Source organism: Pagrus major, chromosome 16, assembly GCF_040436345.1.
Source record: "Pagrus major chromosome 16, Pma_NU_1.0".
Taxonomy (NCBI): domain Eukaryota; kingdom Metazoa; phylum Chordata; class Actinopteri; order Spariformes; family Sparidae; genus Pagrus; species Pagrus major.
In genome coordinates this window covers 6079714-6104826 of record NC_133230.1, presented here as the reverse complement: position 1 = coordinate 6104826, position 25113 = coordinate 6079714, and the positions used below count along the sequence as shown (strand labels likewise).

At 43.4% G+C, this 25113-nt stretch overlaps 1 protein-coding gene across 2 annotated transcripts; it reads right to left on the bottom strand.

Moving 5' to 3' along the window:
- Window positions 1-630: 630 nt before the first annotated feature.
- On the bottom strand, window positions 631-24405 carry nin (ninein (GSK3B interacting protein)). Of its 2 annotated transcripts, XM_073482751.1 has the most exons (31): window positions 24180-24261; window positions 20201-20413; window positions 19224-19317; window positions 17941-18113; window positions 15311-15356; window positions 15052-15227; window positions 14787-14933; window positions 14447-14614; window positions 14201-14337; window positions 13903-14043; window positions 13609-13783; window positions 13377-13487; window positions 13191-13280; window positions 12971-13106; window positions 12708-12829; window positions 11826-12588; window positions 11477-11789; window positions 9972-10981; window positions 8813-9896; window positions 8377-8466; window positions 8222-8291; window positions 7777-7944; window positions 7566-7682; window positions 7210-7323; window positions 6920-7066; window positions 6575-6754; window positions 6349-6483; window positions 6148-6249; window positions 5137-5229; window positions 1725-1838; window positions 631-1589 (listed from the first exon to the last, which is right to left on the bottom strand). In XM_073482751.1, the coding sequence occupies exons 2-31, from the start codon at window positions 20390-20392 to the stop codon at window positions 1374-1376; spliced, it is 6624 nt and encodes a 2207-aa protein (XP_073338852.1). In that variant the 5' UTR covers window positions 20393-20413; window positions 24180-24261; the 3' UTR covers window positions 631-1373. The 2 variants fall into 2 exon arrangements, with proteins under 2 accessions (XP_073338852.1, XP_073338853.1); XM_073482752.1 differs by lacking the exons at window positions 8813-9896; window positions 9972-10981 and having other exon boundaries at window positions 11477-12588; window positions 24180-24405.
- Window positions 24406-25113: the final 708 nt, after the last annotated feature.

The following is a 25113-nucleotide window of genomic DNA, read 5'->3' as shown; positions in this document are numbered from 1 at the left end:
ATAATTAAGACTTTTATCTCACAATTATCACTTTTTATCTCATTATTATGACTTTGTATCTCATAATTAAGACTTTTATCTCACATTTTTCACTTTTTATCTCATTATTATGACTTTGTATCTCATAATTAAGACTTTTATCTCACAATTATCACTTTTTATCTCATTATAATGACTTTGTATCTCATAATTTTGACTTTGTATCTCATGATTATATATTTTTTATCTCAAAATTAAGACATTTATTTCACAATCATCACCTTTTATCTCACAAACAACTTTTTATCTCATTATTGACTTTGTACCTCATAATTAAGTCGTTTATCTCATAATTATGACTTTGTATCTCATAATTAAGAATGAAAATATAAAGTGTGAATTCTGATAATCATCAGTAACATGGATATGATGACTAAGTGGGTAAAAACAAGTATTAGAGCGAGTAGAATAGTCAGCTAAGCTCAGATAATTACATCACTTATGTCACATCATGATATCCAAAATCTATGACAACATCCTGCATAGTCTCATATCATGATAATGATATAATACCAATATACTGCCCAGCCGTACCACAGACTGCTAATCCTGCAGCACAAACACATTAATCAGGTGAGAAATCAAACCAAACACAGTCCATGTATTTTATTTTTACATGTTACGCAAAATATTACCCTGTTTTACAACTTTAGTGCTTATGTGGCAGCATTTACAAAGACAACATCCTTCATTTGAGTCAAAAACATTCATAATGGCACATAAAACTTTACATATTGCAACATTCAGTAGCTGTTTTAATCTGATGCATTTAAATCGAGAGTATTGCCTCTTGATTGTGACTCCAGGTGGAGTTTCACGAGAGCAAACACCTCGAAAAGGTCACAAGATTATTTGACTTGTCTGCTCACGTGATGCGACTACAGACAGGTTTGTTGTTTCTTTACATAAAGTCTAAAGCGGGAGAGGAGAGACGGATCAGCACATTAATCTCTCTGACAACACGGACGCAAGAACACTTATATAAATAGTGCACTTCAGTATCGCTTATATAGTGTCGTGGTAAAAATACGTAGTTAGTTACTTGTTACAGCTACTTCTTTGAAAAACATTTTAAAATGATAAATTACTGTAAAATAAAAAGGCTTTCTTTACAGTTTAACCTCACATTTGGTTCTTCATAGGTCCAACATGATAAAAGCTACTTAATATAAAATAAAATAAAATAAAAATACTTCATATTTAACACAGTAAAATTAGGCTTAACAGGATTTAACCTGCGTGGGATAAAAGGCCTTTTTCTTGTGCATTTGGCTGTTTTTTTAAAGACTTCTCAGTGAATGAACTGCACTTCACGGCTGCCTTTAGATAATAAGTTATGAGCACGTGTAGTGGTAGGGCAGCGAGGAGAGGGGCGAGGGGTTCAGGTCACGCACGATCTTGTTCAGGCTGGAGATCTTCTCCTCCAGCAGGTAGTTCTTCTTCTCCGTGATTTTCTGCCGCTGCTCGGTGATCTCCAGAGCTTTCAGCAGCTGGGCGTTCTCCACGTACAGGTCTTTGATCAGCACGTCCGCTTTGCCGTTCTTGTGCAGCTAGAAAAAGTCAGAGGGAGTAGATGATAGTTTCATGAACAGTCTAATTGCACCTTTCCATCTATGAGGCTGAAGCTTGCGATGGAGGTCAAGCGTCTGTGAGGTTGTGCACATGTTGAATGCGTGAACGTGTACCTGTTCTTTCAGCTGAGCGACTTTCTCTCTGAGCAGCAGTTTGACGTTGTGCAGCGACAGCTCGATCTCCCTCATACGCTCCTCCATGTTCTTCATCTTCCTCTCCCTCTCGTCCTGGTGAGAAGACAGTGAGCGAGATCAACAAAATGCTGCAGAACGATAACGAAACTAGAATTTTGTTCCCTTTGAGCTGCCGTAGACTGACGAGCGACAGAAATGAAACGACTCAGAGACGACATGTTTACGAGCTAGATGCTTTATTTTATCTTGATTTCAGCATTAAATGATTTATTTTAAAAGGAGACGACAACGACTAAAAAAAAACAAATAAATAAAATATAAATAAGTATAAAATTATTCCAGATACTTCTACAAAAAATAATTTAATGCATAAATAAAATGAACTCTAACACGATTCTATTAAAATAAATAAAATAAAGAAACATCATCATCAGACATTTGGGTTTATACATGGTGCAAAAAAATAAAGACTCACTAAATGACTCAGCAGAACACAGGTGACACTAACAGGGATAATAATCAATACTAGATAAACACTCAGCGTTAACAGTTGTGTGAACAGTCCGTGTTTAGAAGAAAGAACAGAAGCTGAAAAGATGCGACTCGCTTTGGTTGTGTAGCAGCAGAAAAGACAGAAACACACACAGTCCCAGAAACACAAACACAACATAAACAGCTGGAAGAAAAAAACATTCAACTATGTGTAGTGTTAGATAAGAAATACAGACAAAAAACAACAAAGATTAACAGTGAAAACTTCATGAAGAAATCTCTTTAAACCCTGACTGGACACACAGTAACATCACCTGACGACTGCAGGTTTGAATTTTTGCTTGATTGTTAGAAAAGGCTCAGGAGGCTGTCAGGCACTGACCTCGCCTCAACTTAACACTCCTCGATGGTCGTAAGGCGAGCTGTTGCACGAGATTTTAGCCTCTGAGGGATGAACATACCCTGTTTCAGACAATTATCAGTGCTACAAGTGCAGAAACATTCCCCCCCAAAAAATACACCCTGTATTTAAAAACTATAAAAATTCTTACAAAAGTCTGTCAAGAAACAACATTGTAGTGTGCTTGGAGATATTAAATTTGATATGGCATGTTTGACTTTAAATTTTAAAGTATTCAATTAAAATCCCATTGGGAAAAAACCTCAGGAGCCTTTTTTTTCTGTGTTTTCCTGCCACCTAGCAGCAGGAAAATACAACTACACATTCATGCCTTTTGAATCAGGCACCACATTTTGTTCACAGTCTCCTATAAGGATGCAGAAAAGGACGGCATCGTGTGCCACAGTCAGTCAGATTTTCGGGCTCCAAAAGCGTAGCAGAGGAAGAGCAGTCGTGGAGGAGGAAAAAAAAGAAGAAGAGGCTAGAGTGAAGAGCAGGGAAAGACGCTGGCGTTACAGTCCACCGATCCGCCGGTAGCTGTCTGCGTGAGCCGCCCGCTGCTCCGGCATCGGTCCCTGGAGAGAAAAGGCAGGAACACTTCACCACGGCTCTGCCGGTCCACTAATCCTACAAACCTACACACGCCTGCTCGGCTGACAGGCCTTCACACATAGAGCTGGGTACCGCGGCGAGCTATTCCGATTCAATTCAATATCCGATTTGATCCGATTAGGGATACTTCAGTTACAACACCAATTTTGCTTCTAGATTTTATAGTTTCTACGAGAACTTATGGTGCATCAGTACCTCCGACAATGAGGTTATGTTTTCACGCATGTCTGTTGGTTGGTTTGTCTGCAGGACTACACAAAAACTACTGAACAGATTTCCATGAAACCTGGATGGAGGATGGGTCTCTTTAACTTTTGGAGCGAGTCCAGACAAAGGGACGGATCCAGAAACTTTTTCTCACTTTCTTTAACGTTGCGAGATAAACAGGCGTATTAAGGTGGCTTGTATCTACGAGTGAGAATACTTTGTGGATCCAATTAAAAACCCAGATCTCACAGATTTAAAATGTTTTATTTTATATTAGGCTTGATTGAATTTAAGGGGACGGTTGGGCCGTTCAAGTTAGAAAGATTGTTTACTTTTTGCTTAAGAATTTAATTAAATGGTTTCACAGATTTGTGGTCAAAATGTGTATATAGAGAAATGTGTGGGATATTGTTGATCATTATGATTTTAGTATCTAATTATTAAAAATGCTGTAGTCAAAGAACAAGAAAGTAATGACAGATGTAGGCCCAAGGGAAAGTTTCTGAGTTTACAAGGTGCACTTAAACGCACCATGAAGTCCTTGTCGCTGTGCTGTGTGTGAAACTACGACAGACAGACAACAGAAGACATATCAAAAAATTCGATCTCGGGATATTATGAATCGACATCAGACGATTCAAATTAAGATTGATTTGAATCGGAAAATATATGTATTTTTTAAACCCAGCTCTATTCACACAGGTTTTACTGGCTGCTACATACACAAAATTCATCCAATACTTTATGAATAAATAAGAAATAACCATGTGAATAAACACAGATGCTACACTCATCCATAATCTAGTGATAACAAGTATTGTCATGCCGCAGATGTAAGTGACACAACGAAAAGGTCAGATGCTATTAAAACACGCCAACAGTGGGATGACTCCATTTACAGATAAACTATGTTTATCTAGTCGGGGAGAGATGGAGGTTTGTGCCGTAGGACTCTAACACAAGGTGACAAATGGAAAAAAACAGCCACCAGGACCACACCCAGATGATGTCACCACTGCAACTACCTTCAGTCCCAAGATGGAAAATTAAATAATGACGGTGAGTTCAGAAAACTCGAGGAAGAAACACACACAGGCACCACAGACTGAACACCAAACCCAGAAAGTAAACACAACACACACGACATGAGGAGATGAGATGGATCTACGACGAGCACCGAAACAAGGAGCGCCGCACACCCAGCTTTCATATAACATGCAACATAAAGGTCATGAGAAATAAAATGACACTCAGCTCAGGTGTTCGAGAAACCAAGTTGCTCTTAATGTTTTCTTTGAATTTCCAGCCACAAAGCAATTTGAAAAATGTAAATAAATATATTTTCAGCACCTGAATTGAGTGATTTATTTGAGTGAGCACAAAACCAAAGTGACAGTGAAAGAAACACAATGGGTACAACTCCCATTACATCCCAAAACATTCCCGACATGAGATGTCGGTCGTGACTCCCTCCTTATAGTCATTAATTATGAAGTCATGGTAACTGTGACGATACAGTGAGAGACGAGTGTAACACCAAACTGTGCAGCGATGCAATGGCACTATGGGTCAGGATTTTTCACTCTGTGTTGAATTTCAAAGCAGGCTTAATGTTTATCCTGTAAATTAAGTGTGTGTCTGCCTGACTCTGCTATCAGGGAAGGATCGGGTTGGACCTACCTGCATGTTGCCCTGATCGTCACCACGGTGCTGTCCCCTGGGCATCCTGTGAGGCGATGGAGGCAGAAGTTCGACCAGCTGAGCCTGAAATGACTGGACAAAGAAGAGAAAGAGTAAGAGAAGACAGTAACACTATACTTTAATTAACAACAATCTAATCCTCCATTACCCCCTCATACACATAAACATGTGTACTGTAACAGATCATCCCTAAAACACTAATTATTTTAATTATTATGACGATTTCATCCCTGTTTTGTCAAGTTCTGCACATCACCCTGTTTGTTTTTTCTTATCTTTAGCTGTATTCATACTAGACCAGTATAACCTGGGGCCTTCTTCTAATTAATAATCATTTCAGAGGATGTTCAGAGGACTCCACCACAAATTACCTGCCATATTTCACCAAACACAGAGGTCATGTGATAAGATTAGTCCCATGTCAATCTGCATTTTTGTGCTTTGGGGTTGTATTGTATTGCATTGTGTGTTGATTGTCGCTCATAATAAAGTGAAAAGTTGTCAAAATGTGTGCTGTGAGATCGCCTACTGTATACTGACGTTTAAAACGAGTGATGACATACAAGGTTAGGAGCAACAAAGGTCGTCACATTCAACCACAGCGACAAAGCGTCTGTTACTGGATCTGAATGAGCCGCAAATGTGTGTTTATTCTTCTGACACGTGCAGAAAGTGGGCAAAACAACTCTTAACTATATTATTAATGTGGCCGCTGAAGAACAGACGCTTTGCTTCTGAGACGTTGATGTTACACGGAGGCCTTGACATCATATCCAAAGAATAATGTCAGTAAATACGAGTAAAGTACAGACTTCACTTATTCTGTGCTAATGTGCCAAACAAAACACTGATGTAAGGGGGTCATTTCTTAATCTGTGTATTTCGCGAAGTGTCAGTATTGCTTTGTTTTTGCAACATTGAAATTAAAAAAAACCATCTAATCATGAAAACCACTCGAATAAAAGCAAAAAAGTCGGCGCCGTGACCTACATCTAGCAGCTGTGTGGACAGTCGAGCCATTTGGGTTTTGAGTGCCTCGTTCTCTAGTTGAAGTTTCTCCACCTCCGAGTGTCCTTGTCCTGCTTCACGGCCCTGAAACACACAGAGCAAACGCAACAAGAATTTGAGCAGACGCCACATAATCAGAATATTTGATAAAAGCTTATCTGGACAGATTTATGCAGTTCGTACCCTGGTGAGTTCTGTCTTTGCCTCGAGCTCCTGCTTCAGGGAGGCGTTCTCCTGCTCCAAGGCCTTCACCAGGGAGGCCTGACTCTGCTGTTTGTGCTGCTTCAGGGACAGGACGGTAGCATCGAGCTGACGGACCTGCAAGACATAAAGTAAAGGGCTTATAGATTAGCGACAGAGAGAGGAAGTTCACGGACTTCATTACAGTTTGCCGTCGTCCTCGGCTCACCTTTTCTCTGGACTGCACCAGGTCGTCTTTGACGTCGTGCACTTCTGCCTGAAGCCGCTCGTTCTCCTGCCTCAGCAGCTGGTGATCCTGCTCCATCAGCCGAGACATCTCGTCTCTGTAACGCTTCTTGGTCTTACTCTGGAGGCCGCTCGAGTGCAGGGCCCTCTCCAAGACATGGTTCTGTGATGAATGAAGGCACACGTCAAGGTCTGCTGAACACATTGTGCAACACTGTGCTGCCTTGTCACCTCATTTGTGCATCTTTCAACATCACCTGCAAAAAAAGCCAAAGAATTTTTATGCTCTTTCATGTTTTTGCTGTACTAAAACATCAGATAATCTTACTTTATCATTGACATTTTGCAGCTGTTTGTGTAGCACCGCGACGTCATGTTTGAGGGAGTCCCTCTCCTGCTGCAGAACACGGAGGTCCGACTTGAGACGGACGCTTTGATGGTTCACAGCCTGGAGAGTTTCTTCCGCCGTCTTCACCTGGAGAGGAGAAAGGAACGCGTTTGGTCCTGAGTGACACTGTTTTTTCAAGGTTCAGCTTGTTCCAGGACTATGTCAAAAATGTGTGTAACTATGTATGATCCAACATAGAGATGATTCTGTGTTTTAGAGCAGACTCTCACCCTCTCTTCAGCTTCGTCTAGCTGGTTGCGGAGGCCCAGAGTCTCCTTATCCGCACACTCCCGCTCCTCCATCACGTGGCTGAGCTGACTCTCCATCGAGTCGAAGCCGGCAGCCTGAAAACCAGAAGATGACCACAGTTATAATGAGACATTTCTACACACAGACCTTCACTGCTAAATCTAGAGCACCACAAGTTATCTCAGCAGATCGAAGGGGCTTTCAGGCCAGAAAGTTTCTTTTTAGTCATGTCATGGTGTTAGTTAGGTGGTGGTAATGCTTTCTATGTTTTTGGTTGTGTCATGCTTTGATAGTGTTAATGTGAGGTCAATCAAAGTGTCCATGGCCTGATGCTCACCTTCTCTCTGAGGCCAGAGAGCTGCTGCGACAGCTGGGTATTCCTGTCCTCCAGCTGTGCCGTGTCCTCCAGAGCTTTGGTCAGCTCTGCCTCCAGAGCAGAGACACAAGCTGCCAGCTAACACAAAACAACCACGGATTAACTACTCGCTACAACTAACTCGACACCAGGACGACCATCACCAATCCGCCTGTCGTCGAACACCGCTTACCTCGTTTTTCTCGTCAGCGAGGAAGTTCTCCCTCCTGTCGTTTTCCTCTATCAGCTCTGCCAGCTGCTGTCGTAGATTCTCCATGACAGCGATGTTTTGGGCGTCTTTCTCCGACAGCATCCCGTTCTCGTCCTCCAGCTGCTGGCTCTGCAGAAGCAGCTCTGAAATCTGCAGAGGAGGAGATGAAGTGACATGTCATTAACTGCGTCTGAATGAAGGAACATTTGATTGTATGAAGACATTTTTGCCGAGCTCGCAGGACGAATCCTTATAACTTTGGTGATCACATGACTTTTCCTGTAGTTGCACCATGAGGTTGATGGTTCTGACAGACATCACGATGCTAGCATGGTTGATGTGAGCTTGTTAACATGTCGTTACTGCCGTGTGCATTTAGCTCAAGTACAGCCTCACAGACTGATGTTTTCATAAGTCACTATAGTACCTGTTTCTTGAAAGTCTCCGCTTCCTTCTGAGCTGCGATATTCCCCTTCTTTAAGTGCACCAATTTTTGCCTAAAATCAAAAATTTGAAGAAAATGTTACATGACAATAACAACACAGAGGTAACTGTTGGCTAATTAAACGTCTTGTCTCTTACATCAACTCTTCCTGTGTCTCCTCCTCCTTCAACGCAGCAAGCTTCTGCCTGAGGACGACGTTTTCTTCAGCGAGACGACTGGCCTCAGATCTGTAAACAGACAAAACCTCATTAGAAAAAAGAAAACTAGATATAATTCAGTGGCATGGTGTACAAATTACACAACAGAATAGGTAAGACAGTCACTTGCATCTATGATTTCAACACACCGAACTCCCACTGGTGATCTACAGGGATCAAAAGCAGCACAAGTGTTCAAGATCTGTTGCGTCGCACGAAAGGGTTGAGGAGCCTAATCACAGGTGGGACACAGCTCTACGTTGTGACTGGAAACAAAAGGAGGAGCGCTCGTATGACTCACAACACCACAGGGATGGGAGAAGAGGCCACAGGAGACACGGAGGGACTGGTTCCTAGTTTTTTCTCTCCACGTTACCTATGAGCCTGCGTCGTTTCATTTAGTGTCTGCGACTTGTCCTGTAGCTCTGTGATGGCTCGGCGAAGGCTGGTGTTCCCCTTCTCAAACTCGTCACAGCGGTCCCCCAGATGGGTTGCCGCTTGAACTTTAACCTCCAGCTGATCCAGAAGAGACTCTTCTGCGGGGCTCTGCTGCCTCTCCAGTTCACTGAACAACTCGGAGAGCTTACTGCTCTCTCCTCGCATCCTGCTGATATCATCCGCCAGCGAAATCTTGGAATGATCTTGGAAATCGAGAAAGATATTCATCTTTCCTTCGAGGCTCCAAACTCTCCTTTCAAGTTCACCGTTTTGGTCTTTCAGTTTGGCATTTTCACACATGCAATCTTCATATCTAATCTGAAGCTCTGTCGTCTTTAAGACCTTCATCTGCAGCTCTTTGACGTGCTCCATCAGGAGAAGCATGTTAACTTTGAGGCTGTAGTTCTCCTCTAATATCTGATGGCCGGTTTTGATCTTTTCACTGTTATGAGCCAGAAGATTCTCTAATATTTCCGTCTTCTGTTGAAGCAGAGAGATCTTCTCATGCAGGAGGATGTTCTCCTCCGTTGCGGTGTTATACAAAGCCTGAAGCTTCAGGAGAGAATATTCTCTGTCCTCCCAATCGTCATCCGGAGTTTCCAGATAATCATCCTTTATATCGGCGGTTAAACGTTCGCAGTCTGAGTCGGACACAAGTTCATCCTCTTGTTCACAGCTGTGAGAGTTTTCTGCTAAACAAGTAACCTCAGCATCCACTAGAGACAGCTCATCGGGGTCAGCCATCTCCTCCAGCACTGAGGGATCAACCACAGTCTCATGACACGGCTCATCTTCACGGTAACGGCCTTCATTGTCCGCAGCTTGAGGTTTGTTTTCCTCCTCACATGATGCGAGAGCTGCTTTTTTCTCACCAACATCAACGGCATCTTCACCTTCGAACGCCTCGAGGGACGAGGCGGCATCACATGGCATCTCTGGGGAAACGGTTTGGATTTTGGATACAATATTTGAATTATTGTCATCTGGGTCACCACGTCTAATTTCTGCAGAACAACAGCCGACTTTAGGGTCTCCTTCAACTGCCTGGGCGCTTTCAGGCCATGCCTCATCACCCTCAGTCACACATTTTTGTTCACCATGTTCGTCGGAACCTCCATCCACAGCATCAGGGTCCTCCGTTATCATCTCTACATCCACATCTGGAACAAGGATAACATCATCATTGAGACAGATTTCAGGGGGTACAAGACACGACTCCTCCTCAGCCTTTACTGCAGAAGACAAAACCCGACTCAACTCCATCTCCAGCTCTTTAATTCTGATCTTCAGCATATCTCTCTCTTCTATGAACTCTTCTCTCTCATTCTCTGGATTATCTTTAAACTTCTCCTCAAGAGTGGATACATGTTCCCGTAGCTCCTTCCGCTCGAGCTCAAAGTCCACCGCCGCCTGTTTAAGCAGCATCTCCAGCTCCTCGATCTTCATCTTCAAATCATCGCACTCCGTCAGCAGCTCGATCCTCTCGCTGATCTGCTTCTCAGAAATGGACAGCAGCTCGTTGTTTTTCGCCTCGAGCTCTGACTGGCTGCTCAGAAGCTCTTCCCTCTCCTGTTTGAAATCCTCCACGGTTTGATTCAGCAGGAGCTCCACCTCGAGCGCCTTCTTCTCAGACTGAGCGAGAAGCTCATCTCTGGTTTCCAGGCTCTCCTGAAGCCGGTTATGGAGGTCGTTCAGCTGCCTACTCAGCTCGATCTCTTTAGTCTGAGCCCTGCTGATCAACTCGTCTAATTCATTTTGCAGTTGCTGGTTTTTCCTCACAAGTTCTTCCACTTCCTCTTTGTGAAGACTTTCTAGCTCGTGCTGTTCCGTCTTCCGCTGCTGATCCAGACTCTCTCTTTCTTGCTCCATCCCCTCCTCCATCTTTCTTCTTTGCTCCTCAGCGTTCTCGAGGGCCTCCTGTAGCTGAGCCTCCCAGAGGAGCTTCTGCTTGACGTGGCTTTCAGAAAGGGCCTTCAGCTCGCTTTGGTAGTGCTGTTCAAGTTTCAAAACATCGGCCTGAAAACGCTTCGCAACAGATTCTTGATCACCTGAGAAACGATCTTCCACCTCCTTGATTCTCTGGGAGAAGCTGATCTCGATGTCGCTCCTGTACATGGTTATTAACGTTACAGCAACAGTTTTGAAAAGCACAGCAAACATTATTATAGATTATTTAAAGAGGATTCATTTGATATTTTGGGAAGTATGCTCATTTGCTTTCTCCCTGGGAGTTAGGTGAGAAGATTGATACCACTCTCATATATCAGCTCATAGAAAATAGATCAAAATGCCTGTGAGATTGTTTAAGTACAGGGATAACAGCACACATTTCAGACAGTGTTGCACTTGTTTGTTAGCATTTAGCTCAAAAGCCTCAGTCCTTTACCTCCAGACTCAGCCAGGCTATCTGTTTCTCCCCCGTCCTATCTATGTGCTAAGCAAAGCTAAAAAGCTCCTCGCTGTGGCTTCATATTCAAAAAACGCACATAATAGCATCAATCTTCTCCTCTTATTCTTGGCAAGACAACAAAAAAATGCATTTCCCAAAATGCCAAAGAACTATTCCTGTTTAAGAACAAAGCAAATATCTCAAATGTCTCACCTCTCCTGAGTGATGTCCTCTCGTAGTTTGTCCAGCATGCTGCTGAGAGCGTCCCTCTCTTCGGTGTGTTTGACGGTCAGCAGCTTCATCGCCTCCTGGTGGCTCTCCTCCAGCCGAGCCCTCTCCTCTGCCAGTAATAACTCCAGCCTCTTCTCCTCCTCCTCTCTCTCCGTCTCAAACTTCTCCCTCTCCTCGCTCAGCCTCTCCTGGAGCATCCCCTCGTAATCCTCCTCCAGCTGCAGTCTCTCCTTCTCCCACTCCTCCTTCAGCCTTTTCTGCCTCTGCTCAAACTGCTCCTGTAACTGTGACCGTTCTTGCAGCACCCTCTCCAGCACGGCCTCCTCCTGACGCTCCTGAAGCTGAGCTCGTTCGCTCTCCCACTGCTCCCTCAGCTTGCTCTCCTTCTCTTCTTGTTCCCTGACAAGTCTCAACATCTCCTCCTCCAGCAGCACCTGCAGAGACTCATTATTCTGCTCATCCAGCTGAGCCCTCTCTTTCTGCCACTGCTCTGTCAGCCTCTGTACGATCTCATCACGCTCTTCCTCAAACCTCACCTTTGCCTCTTCTAGTCTGGCCTTCAGTTCATCCTCATGGCTTTGCTGCAGCTGTTCCTTCTCCCTCTCACCGTCATCTAACAATCTCTTCTCCAACTCTGCCGTTTCTTCCTGCAGTTTCTTCCTCTCCTCTTCCAGAACGTTTACACGCTCCTCTTCCAGTTTCTTAATCTCAATGGCGTGTTGTTTCCTCAGCTCCTCCGTCTCACTGGCAAGGTTTTCATCCCTCTCTGCCTGCTGGGCTTCGAGGGTCTTCAGCTGCTCCTCCAGGTCTGCGGTGTAGATGTGGGACTGCAGCAGCTGTTCTCTGAGAGCTCCCACTTCCTCCTCCTGCAGATCCTCCAGCTCTTCCCTCTCCTCGGCCTGCGTCTGCTCCAGACTAGTCCGCTCCAGCTCCGCCTGCTCGAGCTGGCTCTGGAGGGCCTGCGCCTGGCTCTGGACGCTGGCCATCTCCTCCCTCAAAGCCTGGACTTCTTGCTGGTACTTGAGGGCTATAGCAGCCTTCTGGTCTTCATGGGTCACCCTCTGCTTTTCTACCATCTTGTCAAATTCGGTGATCTGTGGTGAGAAGTAAACAAACAACATTTTGATTTGGGGACAGTTTGGATAAACTTTGGGACAGTTAAACTTCTTCTCAGGGATGGTTCCACAACGATGGGGAAAAAGTAAGCTCTCACCTTGCTTTCAAGCTGATTTCGCAATTCCTCTATCTCCTGCAGGTGCTGCTCCTTCAGCTGCTCCAACATCATCTCCGCTTCGAGGCTCATGCTGAACGGCTGAACCTCCTCTGAACCGATACCTGCAAAAAGTCACAAGTGGGTGAAGCTGAGGACATTTGACAGCGTTTCTATGTACAGTTTGTTGTCTTGAACAGATGAGTAAGTGCTCAGTAATGAGCTCTCCAGGGACTTTATGTGTTGCAGGTCTTCATTAGGCCTACCTGGATCGGACTCCATGCCCGGGCTTTTGCTCTCCAGCTCTTCAGAGAGAGGTTTGTTGCAGGACGGATGAACTCGTCCGAGACTGTGAAACTCCTGCAGCTCCGACTGCAGCTCGTCAATACGATCCTGCAGCTCCTATCAAATGAAAAGCAGCGTTAGTTAAACATGTGCGTCATAAATACAAATATTTAATTCTTTTGGGGATTCATATGCAATTACCCTGTACTGAGCTTCATAGCCGCTACGTAGCTGTTTGATCCGTTCCTCTTGGAGGAAGAAGTCTGCGCTGCCGGGGTCCAGGTCTCCAAACTGAAGACAATAAGATCATTTGCGAGTTAGTGTCCTGCTGCACAGAAAGCATAAAATAAATCAGACACAAACAAAAAGTCCATAAAATGTCTCTACCTTTTCTTTCGTAATGTTGTCCACAACTGTCTGGAGTTTTGTAATCTGGTTTTGCGCCTCCATCAGTTTTTCAGTGTTGTCCAGCAACTCCATTTCCAGACGTCTGTTTTCCTAAAAATAAAGATAGCGACAACAAAGGTACATTTGTTTCTTTCAAATAAGACGACGATAATGCAAAGAGACAAACATCACAACTGTCATCGAATCATATCAGCACAAAGCTTTCCGGTACCTTCACAGAGATGGAGAGGTGATCTCGGAGAAAAGATTCATCCTCCCTGATCTTCTGGACCTCCGCTTCCAGCTCCTCTCGCTGCAGGCCGGCCTGCTGCTGGAGCTGGTCCATCTCCTTCATCAGCTCTGATCGCATCGCTGCTAGCTTCTCTTTGTGGTCCTGTTCAAGCTTCCTGTAGACATTCAGAGAACACTATAATACTGACTGTACCAAATATGTTCTGTACACCTCAGTGGACAAACAGCTAAAAAACAAGGACAGCTGCTGACGTAATCTGATGGTATAAATTACCTGAGATTGAGGTTATTCGTGTGCTCAATCGCAGAGTGATGCTCATCCACCTCAGTGGCGAGCTGAGCTTTAAGTTTCTCAGCTTTTTCCAGGTCCGATCGGATTTTCTCTTTCTCCCTGAGTTCCCTGTCGACTCGCTCTCTGCCAGGAGGAAAAACAACAAAGATTTACTCATGAACAGAAACAAACCAACCATAATCCTGCAGGTTTTATCTCAGAATAACAGGTTCAGAACGATGCTAAATATAGTTAATCCAATATAAACAGTGTTTAGCTTCGAATGATGAGTCATACTCACAAGAGATATCTAATCTCAGCCTTGAAGCTTGCCAGTGCCGCCTGGTGAATCCCATTCTTAGTAACGAGCAGCTCATTTTCGAGCGCCATGGTGAGATCACCAAGACTCAGTTTTCCATCGAGGTCGAAGTTCAAAGCCTGCAAAAAAAGAAAAGAAATCACTTACAGTGTATAAAACATAAAATACTGTTAATAACTGAGACTAATGTCCACAGTCATATCTGGAAGAATAAGTCGAGTGCGGCACCTGCAGGATCTCAGTGCTGTTTTCGATCCCCTCCTCCAGCCAGGCGTCCAGAATGTGTTCGACTGGAGTGAAACCGGTTCCGTCATCAAGGGTGGAGAAGAGACGCATCCCGATGGTGCTCGTCAGGGCAGACGGAGTGGCGATCCTACGACCTCCCTCATCGAAGGGCTGCACGGAGAGAAAAAACGTTGCATGTAGAGGAATCTCTAGTAAAGCCATGTCTTCTCTCAGTTGTAATTTGTTTAAAGGATTCAAATTGTAGATCTTTGACAATGTAGAAAACTATTCTGAAGCTATAACAAATAAATCATTTATTAAAGGAAATGAATTGTGACCGTACCTGGGTGGAGTGGTGTCGTTTGAGCTGTCTGTAGGGGGTGGAGGCGGACGGCGTCGGGGGTTTGTTCTGGTTCACAACCCTGGAAACAAACTCCTGAACGTTCATCACGCCATCGCCGGTTAGACTCTGGAGCACGTCCATGTTCACCTGAAAAATAAATGTGGATATTTTTGTAGTTAGAGAGAGCAGGCATGTTCTTTCTTTTAATGAATCATTTATGCAAAAAAGTAAAATAAACAAGGCCTCTGTTCATTTTGATCCTCACCTCCAGGCCCAGGTGTTCACAGAGAGCGAGCAGTTCAGTGTGACCGGCACATCCGACCCACGGTATCGCCAGCTCGCCGCAGGCTTCGCGCAGTCTCTCCTCTAAACAGGCCGACAGGGAAGCGATGGATCCCCGAGGCGTGCTCGGCTCATCGGGGTTCCAGAGATGCATCTGACCTACACAGGAAGTAAAACACTGATCAGGTTGTAACAAACACTCATACAGTCAATTTTCTGAAAAGTACTATGACGTAACATACCTTCTGCCTCATATTCCTCTGTGTTTGCTTCGTGAGCGTTCCAGCGCTGTTAGAGACAAAAACACAGAGGTTAGATAACTGGTAGTTTTGTTTTTAAATGGTGCACATGAGGAAAATAACACTATTAATATGTTGGGAAAAGACAAAAGGTAAACAAAGTGTGTCATGCCCAGACACACTTGTCCTGATTTGCTATTCGTGCCATTACAAAAGCTCTGTTGTGTTTTTCTGTCAGACAGCCCCCCCCCCACCCAGCACTGCACCCTCTTTACACCCATATTCAACCTCGCCTCATTTAAAAAACATGTTTGTACTGTCAACACATGAGAAAATAAACTTGTTGTGGTAATTTTTCTTAACTAAAGTTACAACTGCAGAAATGGAAAGATGTTGCTGAAAAAGACGTTTTGCAGTTTAAAAATCAAAATGTGTTTTTCTTACTCTTAAATCAAAAACTGGAGCAGAGTTTTAAAATCTGAAAGTTTTTTTGTGCTTGTCAAGAAATATGAAAGGAGCAGGGCTTTTATTTTGTAGTGACCCACTGCTCTCCAGCCCAATCCCAGCCAACCAAACCAATCTATTGTTCGGGAGGCAAACAGTGAGGGAATGAAGAACAGATGGGATCCTGCAAGTGGCGTTTTGATACATGGTGCAAAGGCATCCATGAGGGTGGGGGTGGTGGGGCTCATTGTTCCTCTGTCACAGTCCTACACCCTCCTCCTCCCACAGCACCGGGCCTGCAGTCCCTGCAGCAGAGCCCCCCTGACCCATCCCCATCTGCTGGTCCCCAGGCCGGACATTGTAGCATTGTTGCGACGTAGATTACTCAATACACGAGACACGCTTCAGTTCAATGTCTCCAATAGTGTTTGTCTTGGATGGAAGGCATCTGGGGTGGAGTAAGGACCGCAGACAATACGCAGAATATTAACACATCCATCCGTGCACAAGCTGAACCGGCCATCATTATAGCGTTTCAGTGGGGCCTTTTCTTTGTCGTGATTTATTGTGCTGCAGCACATTATACCTGCTGTTTGTATGAAAAATCAACCTGCTGACTGAAGGTAAATCTTTTACTTGGCCAAAACCATTATTTTCAGCAACTATTAATATTTCGAGCCCTTTTTCAAGTAATAAATTTAGTTATTTAGTTATTAAGATGTCCAAAAATAGAGATACGTCTCTTTACCCTCAAAGACCTAGACAGCCAGCAGCAGCTATAAACAGCTAGTGTCCTGAAGTGTGCAATGACTTTTGAACTGTTAATCCCGTCCATATGCTTTAAAAACTCACATAAGCAGCTTTTCAGAGATATCACACGTCTTGTTTGGGCATTTATGGTTTATGTAGTGAACGTGATCACACCATCACAAGCTGCAGCACTGATTCATCAAGGAAACCCACTTAGTTTCCTTCTTCTAGGTGATGGTTGTAGCCAAAGACATATCTACATGGTCAGTAAAGGCCATGAAAACTTGCTGGGATAATATGACAATAAAAGACTGAAACTTAAGGTTCTCCCTAATCAAACGTTGCATGATGCTGACTGCTAGAATAGGGAAGGACCACAAAACAAAACAAATACAGGCAAGTCAGGCACCCCAAAAAGGTCTTTAAGAGTTAATGCCCATGGTGGTGTCGTCAAATCGCCTGTTTAATGCAACCAAATGGTCCAAAACCCAACGACATGCAATTTAAAAATGATATAAAACAGAAAAATTCTCACATCTGAGAAGCTGAGATTACTGATTGTTTATGATCAAAATATCCGACAATAAGTTTCTGTTAGACAACTAACCCATTAATTATCAGTACAGCCCTGCTACCTTGTAGCCAAATAGATTTTCAGGACTAAACATCCTGGGACATCTTGCTGGTGTTGTTGTTTATTTCTGCCTGTCATGGACGCGCAGACTGCGAGCTTAGACCTGCGTACGTATGTCAAACAACTCTCTATGTCAGCAGTGAGGATAATCCAAGATGATCAAGCAGAGGAGCCATGCAGAGTGTTCAGCTGTGCATGGCCATGACTGAACTGATGCTATATACAACTCTGACACAGCAGCGTGTCCTGTCCAGACAATGGGAGGCTCCTACTGCCAATCTTGAATAAAAGGGAAATATTGACAACCATAAACAGTCCAATCAGCGCCAGTCGCTCTTCTTTTTTTGTTTGATCTGTTTGCACACAAAGGAAATTCCTGAATCACCGTGCTGTTGCCTCGACCACCACATCACCGCCAGCGTACACGCTCAGGCAAAGTTCAAACTCAACCAGTCACATCAGGAAACACTGAACTGTCAACATTGTGCGTCGCCACACAAACACTGCGTTTACACCTCGATTACTGGAGGCTTATTAAACAGTAATTATGCCCACAGTGTTATTTTCAGACAGTGCTGTGTTGTTATGCAATGAACAGAGCCTTGAACAGAACCTCCTGCGTTTGAACATCTACATTACGTTTCAGGCTCTACCCTGCATGCCACTAAGCTGATTAGCTAAGAATAAACACCTCGCTGCCCGTCAGTGGCTGCCGAGATACTCAGTGCATGCAAGGACAGGAGGCGATAAGGATGGCATCCTTGCGTCTGGAGGTTCAGGACAGTGCTTGCTCTTAGCCTTTTACCTCACGCTTTCTGGGAACAGCCGAGTCATAGTTGTCCTCCAGATCCTCCCGTTCCTCCGGATTTGCAGTTCTAACTTCGGACAAGTCCGAAATAGGCTCGATGAACTCTGGCGTGGAGCGGCGGCCGTAGCGTTTGCTGCCCTTCACGAACTTTGGTTGGATCTCAGGAGACTCTGAGGAGATGCAACGACAAGAAACTGTCAAAATAAAAGTCAAAGTGCACGACAGAGCCCATTACTAAAAATGTTCCATGACTAATATCTGACACAGCCTTCAGCGGATACTTCTCCAAAACAACTTCTCTAAAACTGATAACCAAAGACTCTTCAGCAGCCACATGTTCCTATTTGTTTGAATGAAAGAGACGTGATACTGAAAGGTTGACAGTGTGTCCAGTGCTAACTGTTGAAAAGGTCAGAGAAATTCACTGAAGGTTTAACAGACTTTATGCTTCATTGACAATAAGACAAATACTGACCATACTAGGGCTGACACTAATGATAACTTTCATTATCGATTAGTCTGCTGATTATTTTCAGGATTGATTGAGTAATCATTTAGTCATGTGAAGAAAAAAAAAAAAGGGGAAATTTCCCGTCCAAAGTGGCGTCTTCAAATTGCTACTTTTGTCCAACCAACAGTCCTAAATAGGGATACACGATATACATCGGACTAATAAGTTATCGGCCCAATATTGGAAAAATTATGTTATTGGCAATTTATCAGTATCTGGGAAATTATAGCCCATAAAGAGAGCCAACAAAGTGTAATCGCTTTGCTTGACTAACCGAGCACAGCGTCTACAAACTTTGAGATAGTCGGTGGTGGAATGCACCAAACATGTCGTCAGTGTGCCGTGTGGACAATAAAATACCGGAGCTAAAATGATGCATTAACCAGCAGGAGGGAATATTCATTCACAAAAACAAGAAAGATTAAACAAGTTGGGTTGTTAGTAACAACAAATAACACAACTGTGTTAGCCATGTCTGTACAATAACAAACCCTGCCAGTGGTCAAACCATGACAGTGCAAATAGTTCAACTGCCGGCTAATTGGCTTTGGGCCGACGCTTTTGGCTCAGTGCCTCCGTATGTAGATTTACCGCTGACTCAGCATGGGGGCTGTAACACTGATTCACAAGTCACCTTCATGGTTGAATGGAAAAAGCCTCCTTAGAGTTTAATATTAAACCGATATGGGATGTTACTGACGTAGCTTCATGCTTCGTGCTTGTTTTCAGCCTGACAAGTGAGTGAAAGACAACAGAAATCAGACTTCACCTCGTGTCGACACGGTCTCCTGCTCTTCTTGAGGTGGCTCAATAGTTGAGGACAACACCAGGATGAGTGCATTCTTGAACTGGTCAAAGTCAACCTGAAACAAGAGTGAAGAAAAATGCAATGTTTTTGTGAGATGCAAGCAATGCTCAGTATGTGCAGCAAAAAGTTCATAAAATTCCTCAGACCGGATGTAATTCCCAGTGTGCCGGGTGGAGGTTGGGTGTTCCTGGGTGTCTGGTTGGAGGAGGGTGTGCTGAGCAAGGAGCAGGGAGGTCACACTTCAAGAATCAACAGCTGCTAACCCTGAATATGCTGATTTTCATTGTGCATTGAGGCGGGCGGCTGCCGGCTTTTTGTGTGTTTTCTTCTTCCTTTTTTGACATTATTGTTGGATGCCATGAGCAGGCAATCAGCTCACCAGCCCTCTGCTAACATTCACCCCCGCCCACACACGCCCGCACGGGCAAAACAATAGCCATCCGTCTGTCCACACGCTTATATACAAACACAAGTTTATGCAAAAGTGTGGAGCAATTTGGAAAACATCTCTATCACATCCCAAAATTCACACCAGAGATCCTGTGAAACTGCAAAGCTGAGGTCCAATTGTTCAGATCAGACCAGTGTCCTTTCCATTTCATAAATGTTCACATGGAGCACACTCAAAGAAATGCATCTGTGAATGGTGATTAGCTGGCTCGGTTGTCCTGACGACAGACACCTGGGATCACGGCTGATGGGGGCACATTTTCTCCTCAACAAGACAGCTAACAAAGCACCAGAAAGCCTGGAGACACAAAGACCTGAGAGCAGGAGTGGCTCGACATGGGCGCCTGCCAAATTCAAAGGACCCTATATGCAGGAAAGCCAAAAGGCCACGACTCACGTGCAGAAAAATAAGAATATAAATTCTGCAAATACAACTATTGCACACCTTTAAGACCAGAACAACATCTTTTCCTCAGGATTAAACGTACCCTGGCAGTGAGGCGGTCCTGGTTCTGCAGCAGTGTTTGGAGCAGAGCAGGTGTGGCATCATCCAGGTGCAGAGACAGGCAGAGGTCAGACAGTTCCTCCGGGCACAGCGAGCCACAGCCACTGGCGTCAAAACTGTTGAAGACTTCTTTTAGGCGCTCCTCGTACTGGTCCTGCTCTTGGGCGTCATCCATCCCACAGGACAGCACCCTGCCCTGAGAGAATAGGAAGAAAAAAAACATGTTTTATCATACTTTCCTTCACATTTCAGCAGATGCGGGGCTCCAAGGTTCGAATATTTTGGTCGCACATGTACCCAAAAACAAACATTGTCATTGGTCACACATGTGTCTGATATTTAGCAGATTTTTTTAATTAAACAATTGCAGTAAGCTTGATTTCTTGTTGTGTGGGCTGCTTAAAATTAAGTAAAACAAGAGGAAGAAGTCAAAATCTCTTCACAGCATAATGTATCCAGTCACTGTTAAAAGATACTCACAAACAGGGTGGAAACATTTATCTCGACAGCTTGCGTCCCTGACAGCGCCTTCATTTGAGAGTGGCGCTGAGCGACTGAGCGACTGAGCTACCGACACACCGCTCCAGTGTCATTTGTGCTGCAGGCTTTGACTAATCCAATTAGAGTGATTAGACAATCAGGTAAAATTGACGGACGCAGCCAAGTCTGACACTGACCGTGACTCACTTTTAGCTGGGCTGTTTCATGATCAATGCAATTCCATCGAGGCAACCACGAAAAGGGAAATTTCACCTTGTAAACACAGCATGATGTAGTTTAAACAGGTGTGATGCCAAAATGTGAGGGTATCTTATTTTATTTTGTAAAGGCTGACGATTAAAAGCTCGAGTTAATGAGGAAGAATCAGACAGAAAGCTGCATGTTAGACATTGTTAGACCAAACGCTCTACACACTGGGGATAAAGACCAAGGACAAAGACAGCACAGTGGCACTGAACCAAGTGGAACAAGCAGCCAGGAACTAATTGACCAAACTAACACCAAAGCCTTGAGCCAACGATCACTGGAGGCAGCATCGGTTACAAACACAAGGACAAAGTTGTCAGAATTTCTATTTGGATGCATCGCTGCTGTAATAGAATAACAATGAGAAACATCTGACGGAGAGCAAACACCGTTTTGTGGCCCCAAACAGAAATCTGGAGTCCAGTTCAGCACGAACAAGAAGGCACAGTCAGTTTCTCTCATCCAAAAACACAAACAATGAATCCAGGTGATTATCCAGGAAGCGTGATGAACCAGAGAGGTCTCCGCGGGGTCAAAACAAAGAAAAGATGGAGTCTGACGAACTTAAGCAATGACATAACTCATAGACGGAACAGCCCGGTTCAGCCACCTGAAGCTTAACGAAGGTAAATGTTAGTTAACGTGATGGAAATAGCAAAGACAGCTGAGCACAGTTCACCTACTTCTATTTTTAATGACAGACACTTTCCACAAATGTTACGTCCAACTACTGAATCACATTTCTGCACAGTACGGATGTGTTGGCACCAGTCGTATGTTCATACAGTGCATCTATTGTTTCTTCTTTTTTGCTTTCCTGGATTTCAGCTGACGTTATTAGTCCTGCACTTTAAAATGAATGCCTTTATGTACTTGTATTAGGAACTGTTTTCATGCTAAATCCTGCATTATAAGGTGTCTGATCTAACCTCACTTTGTTCAAACATGTGCATGACATCTATGCTGCAGAGCTGCACAATTAAACTAAATATTATTGAGTTATGGCCAAGAGCAAATCTCAGAATGTGCCATTTTATTGATAAAAGGTAAAATGTGTCACAAACAGCGCTACAAATTAGTACTGTAGTGCTGCAGAGATGTCCTGGTCTACAAATCATGTTCTCCAGATGTAAGAAAACACGTTTGTTTGGTACGGACCGCAACAAATGTCACGTCATCAGGATTTTTACCGGGTAAATGAAAGTTATGATGTAAAAATGATCAGTCACACTAAACGTGAATCAAATCGCAATCGTAGTTTCTGTCAAAATAATTGCAAAATTAGAGCTGCAAGAATATCTATTATGCAATATGAAAAAATGCAGTTTCCTCAGAATAACTTGAAATATCTGTATTGGAAAATAATGAATCATTGCAGAATAACTAATTTGATTTTGTAAGGGAGTGCATTTTATCAAACAACCAAAGCAGGCCCTGCTTTTTAATAAAGATCATATCATTATATCTGATGAGCTGAAACTTCCCATGTTTGAGGCCTGAATGTCTATACAAAGAGCACCTCCTGACCCCTGCTTTTCCAGCTGCTCTCAGTGAGATCATCAAGCGCTCAGCCAGGTGTCCCCCACACCCCAGACTCGGGGTACCCACCCATTCACCACAGACAATAGACACAAAAACCAAATCAGTATTCTGCATCTGCACAGCTGAGCGGCTTATGAAAAAGCAAGGAAATCATGGCTCAGCATTGCTGCAGCTCGTCTAAAGCGCATGTGGTCTTGAAAATTGGAAAACTGTAGGAAACAATCACAACACTTTGCCTGTGTTGTTGCACTGATTCACTCTGCGCTCTCCAAGCAGCCTCTGACTGAGCCAATTATCCCGGTAGCCCTCCTGCTCGGCTCGGCTCGGCTCGGCGGCTCACGGTGGTTTGACAGCTGCTGCGGCCAAAGAATCACTCAGTCCAGGTCACAAGAAGAAGGTTAATCCTCCGCACCATCCCGGCCTTCACTAGCACTGGTGTGATTACTAATCATCAGCAACAGATGTCAATCTGAAAAGTGAAGATTTCTAAACTTTCCCCCTCTGATATCCGCCTTGTGAAACAATGCTTTTGTTGGACATTGTGGAATAAAAGATGATTATGGAACAAAAGGAAGTTTCTTGCATTATAATAAGCAAACTGTTGTCTCTATTGATTTTAATATTATCCCTTATTGCCTTTTAATATAATCTCAGCATGAAGAAATGTATCCTACAGAAGAAATACAGTTGTTTGTGTCTGAAGTACCCAAATCTTTTCAGTAGAAGAATGATTTTGAATACGCATGCTTGCATTTCAGTACTAATGCCAATATTAAGGATCTGAGAAATTGCAATTGATGTACACACATTTTCAAGCGGCACATATCCATTTCATCCACATCTGCTACAAGGGAATTCTTCCTTATTTGAATCGAGGGTCTACGGACAGAGGATGTTGTTCACTGAGACGATGTGACTGCGATTTTGGGCTTTATAAAACACACTTTACTAGACTATCGGACCAATGTAGATGTGCGTGATGGGCCTTAGTTTGCAGATTTTATGGTCATATTTGTCATAATTGTGTTCCCATCATCTAGTCCTGTGAAACACACACCACTCTGAAGTTTATGTTGGGATTGCGATGGCTTTAGTCCCCCAATTCCTATGACTTTTGTGCAAAAATGAATCCCTGACTCACTATCTGCCCATTATTTATATTTCTACTAGCTTTGGGAAACTTCTTTGCAGTGTGCTGGATGCTGTAATTTGCCCACACTGGGGCAAAGTTGGTCTCCAGCCTTGGGTAACTACATTCATGTTGTTTAATCCTTTCATAGCTCAATTTAATGATCTCATTCATTTCTTATTTTAATCAATAAAACTCTGGTGAGATCATTTTCAGTTTCCTTTATCCATCACAGCATGTTTCCTTTAGGATGTGAGGATAAAGAAACTTGAGTGTTACAAAAGGCCACATAGGATTTAAGCAGTAAACACTTGAACTGCTTAGTAAACGAGCTCACATCTGTCATTGAAAACACTCCACAGTTCAGTCTTAGTACTGCCTGAATGCAATCTGCTCCACCAACTCACTGACTGTGTCCTCACGATGATGCATGTCGGGAGGAAATGGTTGGTCGGGATTGCTGTCGGCCAACATCATCCAGGAATTTGGATTTCAAAATATGATTAAAAACCCAGAAGAGGAAAAGAAACTGAACAACACTCACCAAAGTCTCCGGACTTGGACGACACTTGGCTCCTTCTCCAACTAGGATTTCGTGATAAACTAAACGCGGGTATAAAATAAACTTTTACAACATTTCTCCCGTGGAGCCGATGATCCGCTGCAGAAACACAGATGCGTCTTTACGCGTGAAGATGCAGACGTGTTGCGGGGTTTTGTTGGAGTCTCAGACAGCAGCGGACAGTCTGATGGTGTGCTGGCTGCTTTGTGTCCTCGGCTGTGTAACATCCTCCTCTGAGTTTGCAGCGGATTTTGAAAAGCGGCTGTTAGAGGAAGAGGCGGTGACCGAGAGCCTGCAGCGGCCTGACTGCTGGCCCCCTGTGGACCGAACCGGCACTGAGCCGGAGGACATACTCAGATCACCCTCATGCAACTGAACCATGAGAAACACAACTATAAGAAGTTACTCAGACCACATCTAGTACAAAGACTGTGCCATGTCAAAAACTGCCATAAAAAAACTTTCACCAGGTTAAATTGTTCAACCAACATCAGTCCTGATAGTAACTACAAAAATATTCACTCATTTTCAGGATTAAAATTATTTTTTCATTTAAAAAGAACATTTATTTCTCTCTCTCTCTCTCTCTCTCTCTCTCTCTCTCTCTATATATATATATATATATGTAAATTACATCTTTTTTGTTTTCTTTTGATATATATAAAGAAAAAAGATTTAAATGAACAAAACACACATTTTCTTATTTTTTATCCATATATATATATTTCCATATATATGTATATATGAATATAAAAAAATGTTTTCTTTCATTTAAAAAAAACAGTGGCATCATGTAAACAAACTAATATTCAAAAGGTTTAAATCCTATACACACACACACACACACACACACGTATGTATATATATATATATATATATATATATATATATATATATATATATATATATATATATA

Bases quoted from the DNA above. Each gene is read 5' to 3' on its own strand.
- nin (XM_073482751.1), bottom strand. From the start codon at position 20,392: ATGGATGACGCCCAAGAGCAGGACCAGTACGAGGAGCGCCTAAAAGAA. The intron at 13,107-13,190 runs GTAATTGCATAT...TTCATTTGATAG, and splicing joins GCTATGAAGCTCAGTACAGG to GAGCTGCAGGATCGTATTGA. The intron at 7,067-7,209 runs GTGAGAGTCTGC...TCTCCTCTCCAG, and splicing joins TAGACGAAGCTGAAGAGAGG to GTGAAGACGGCGGAAGAAAC.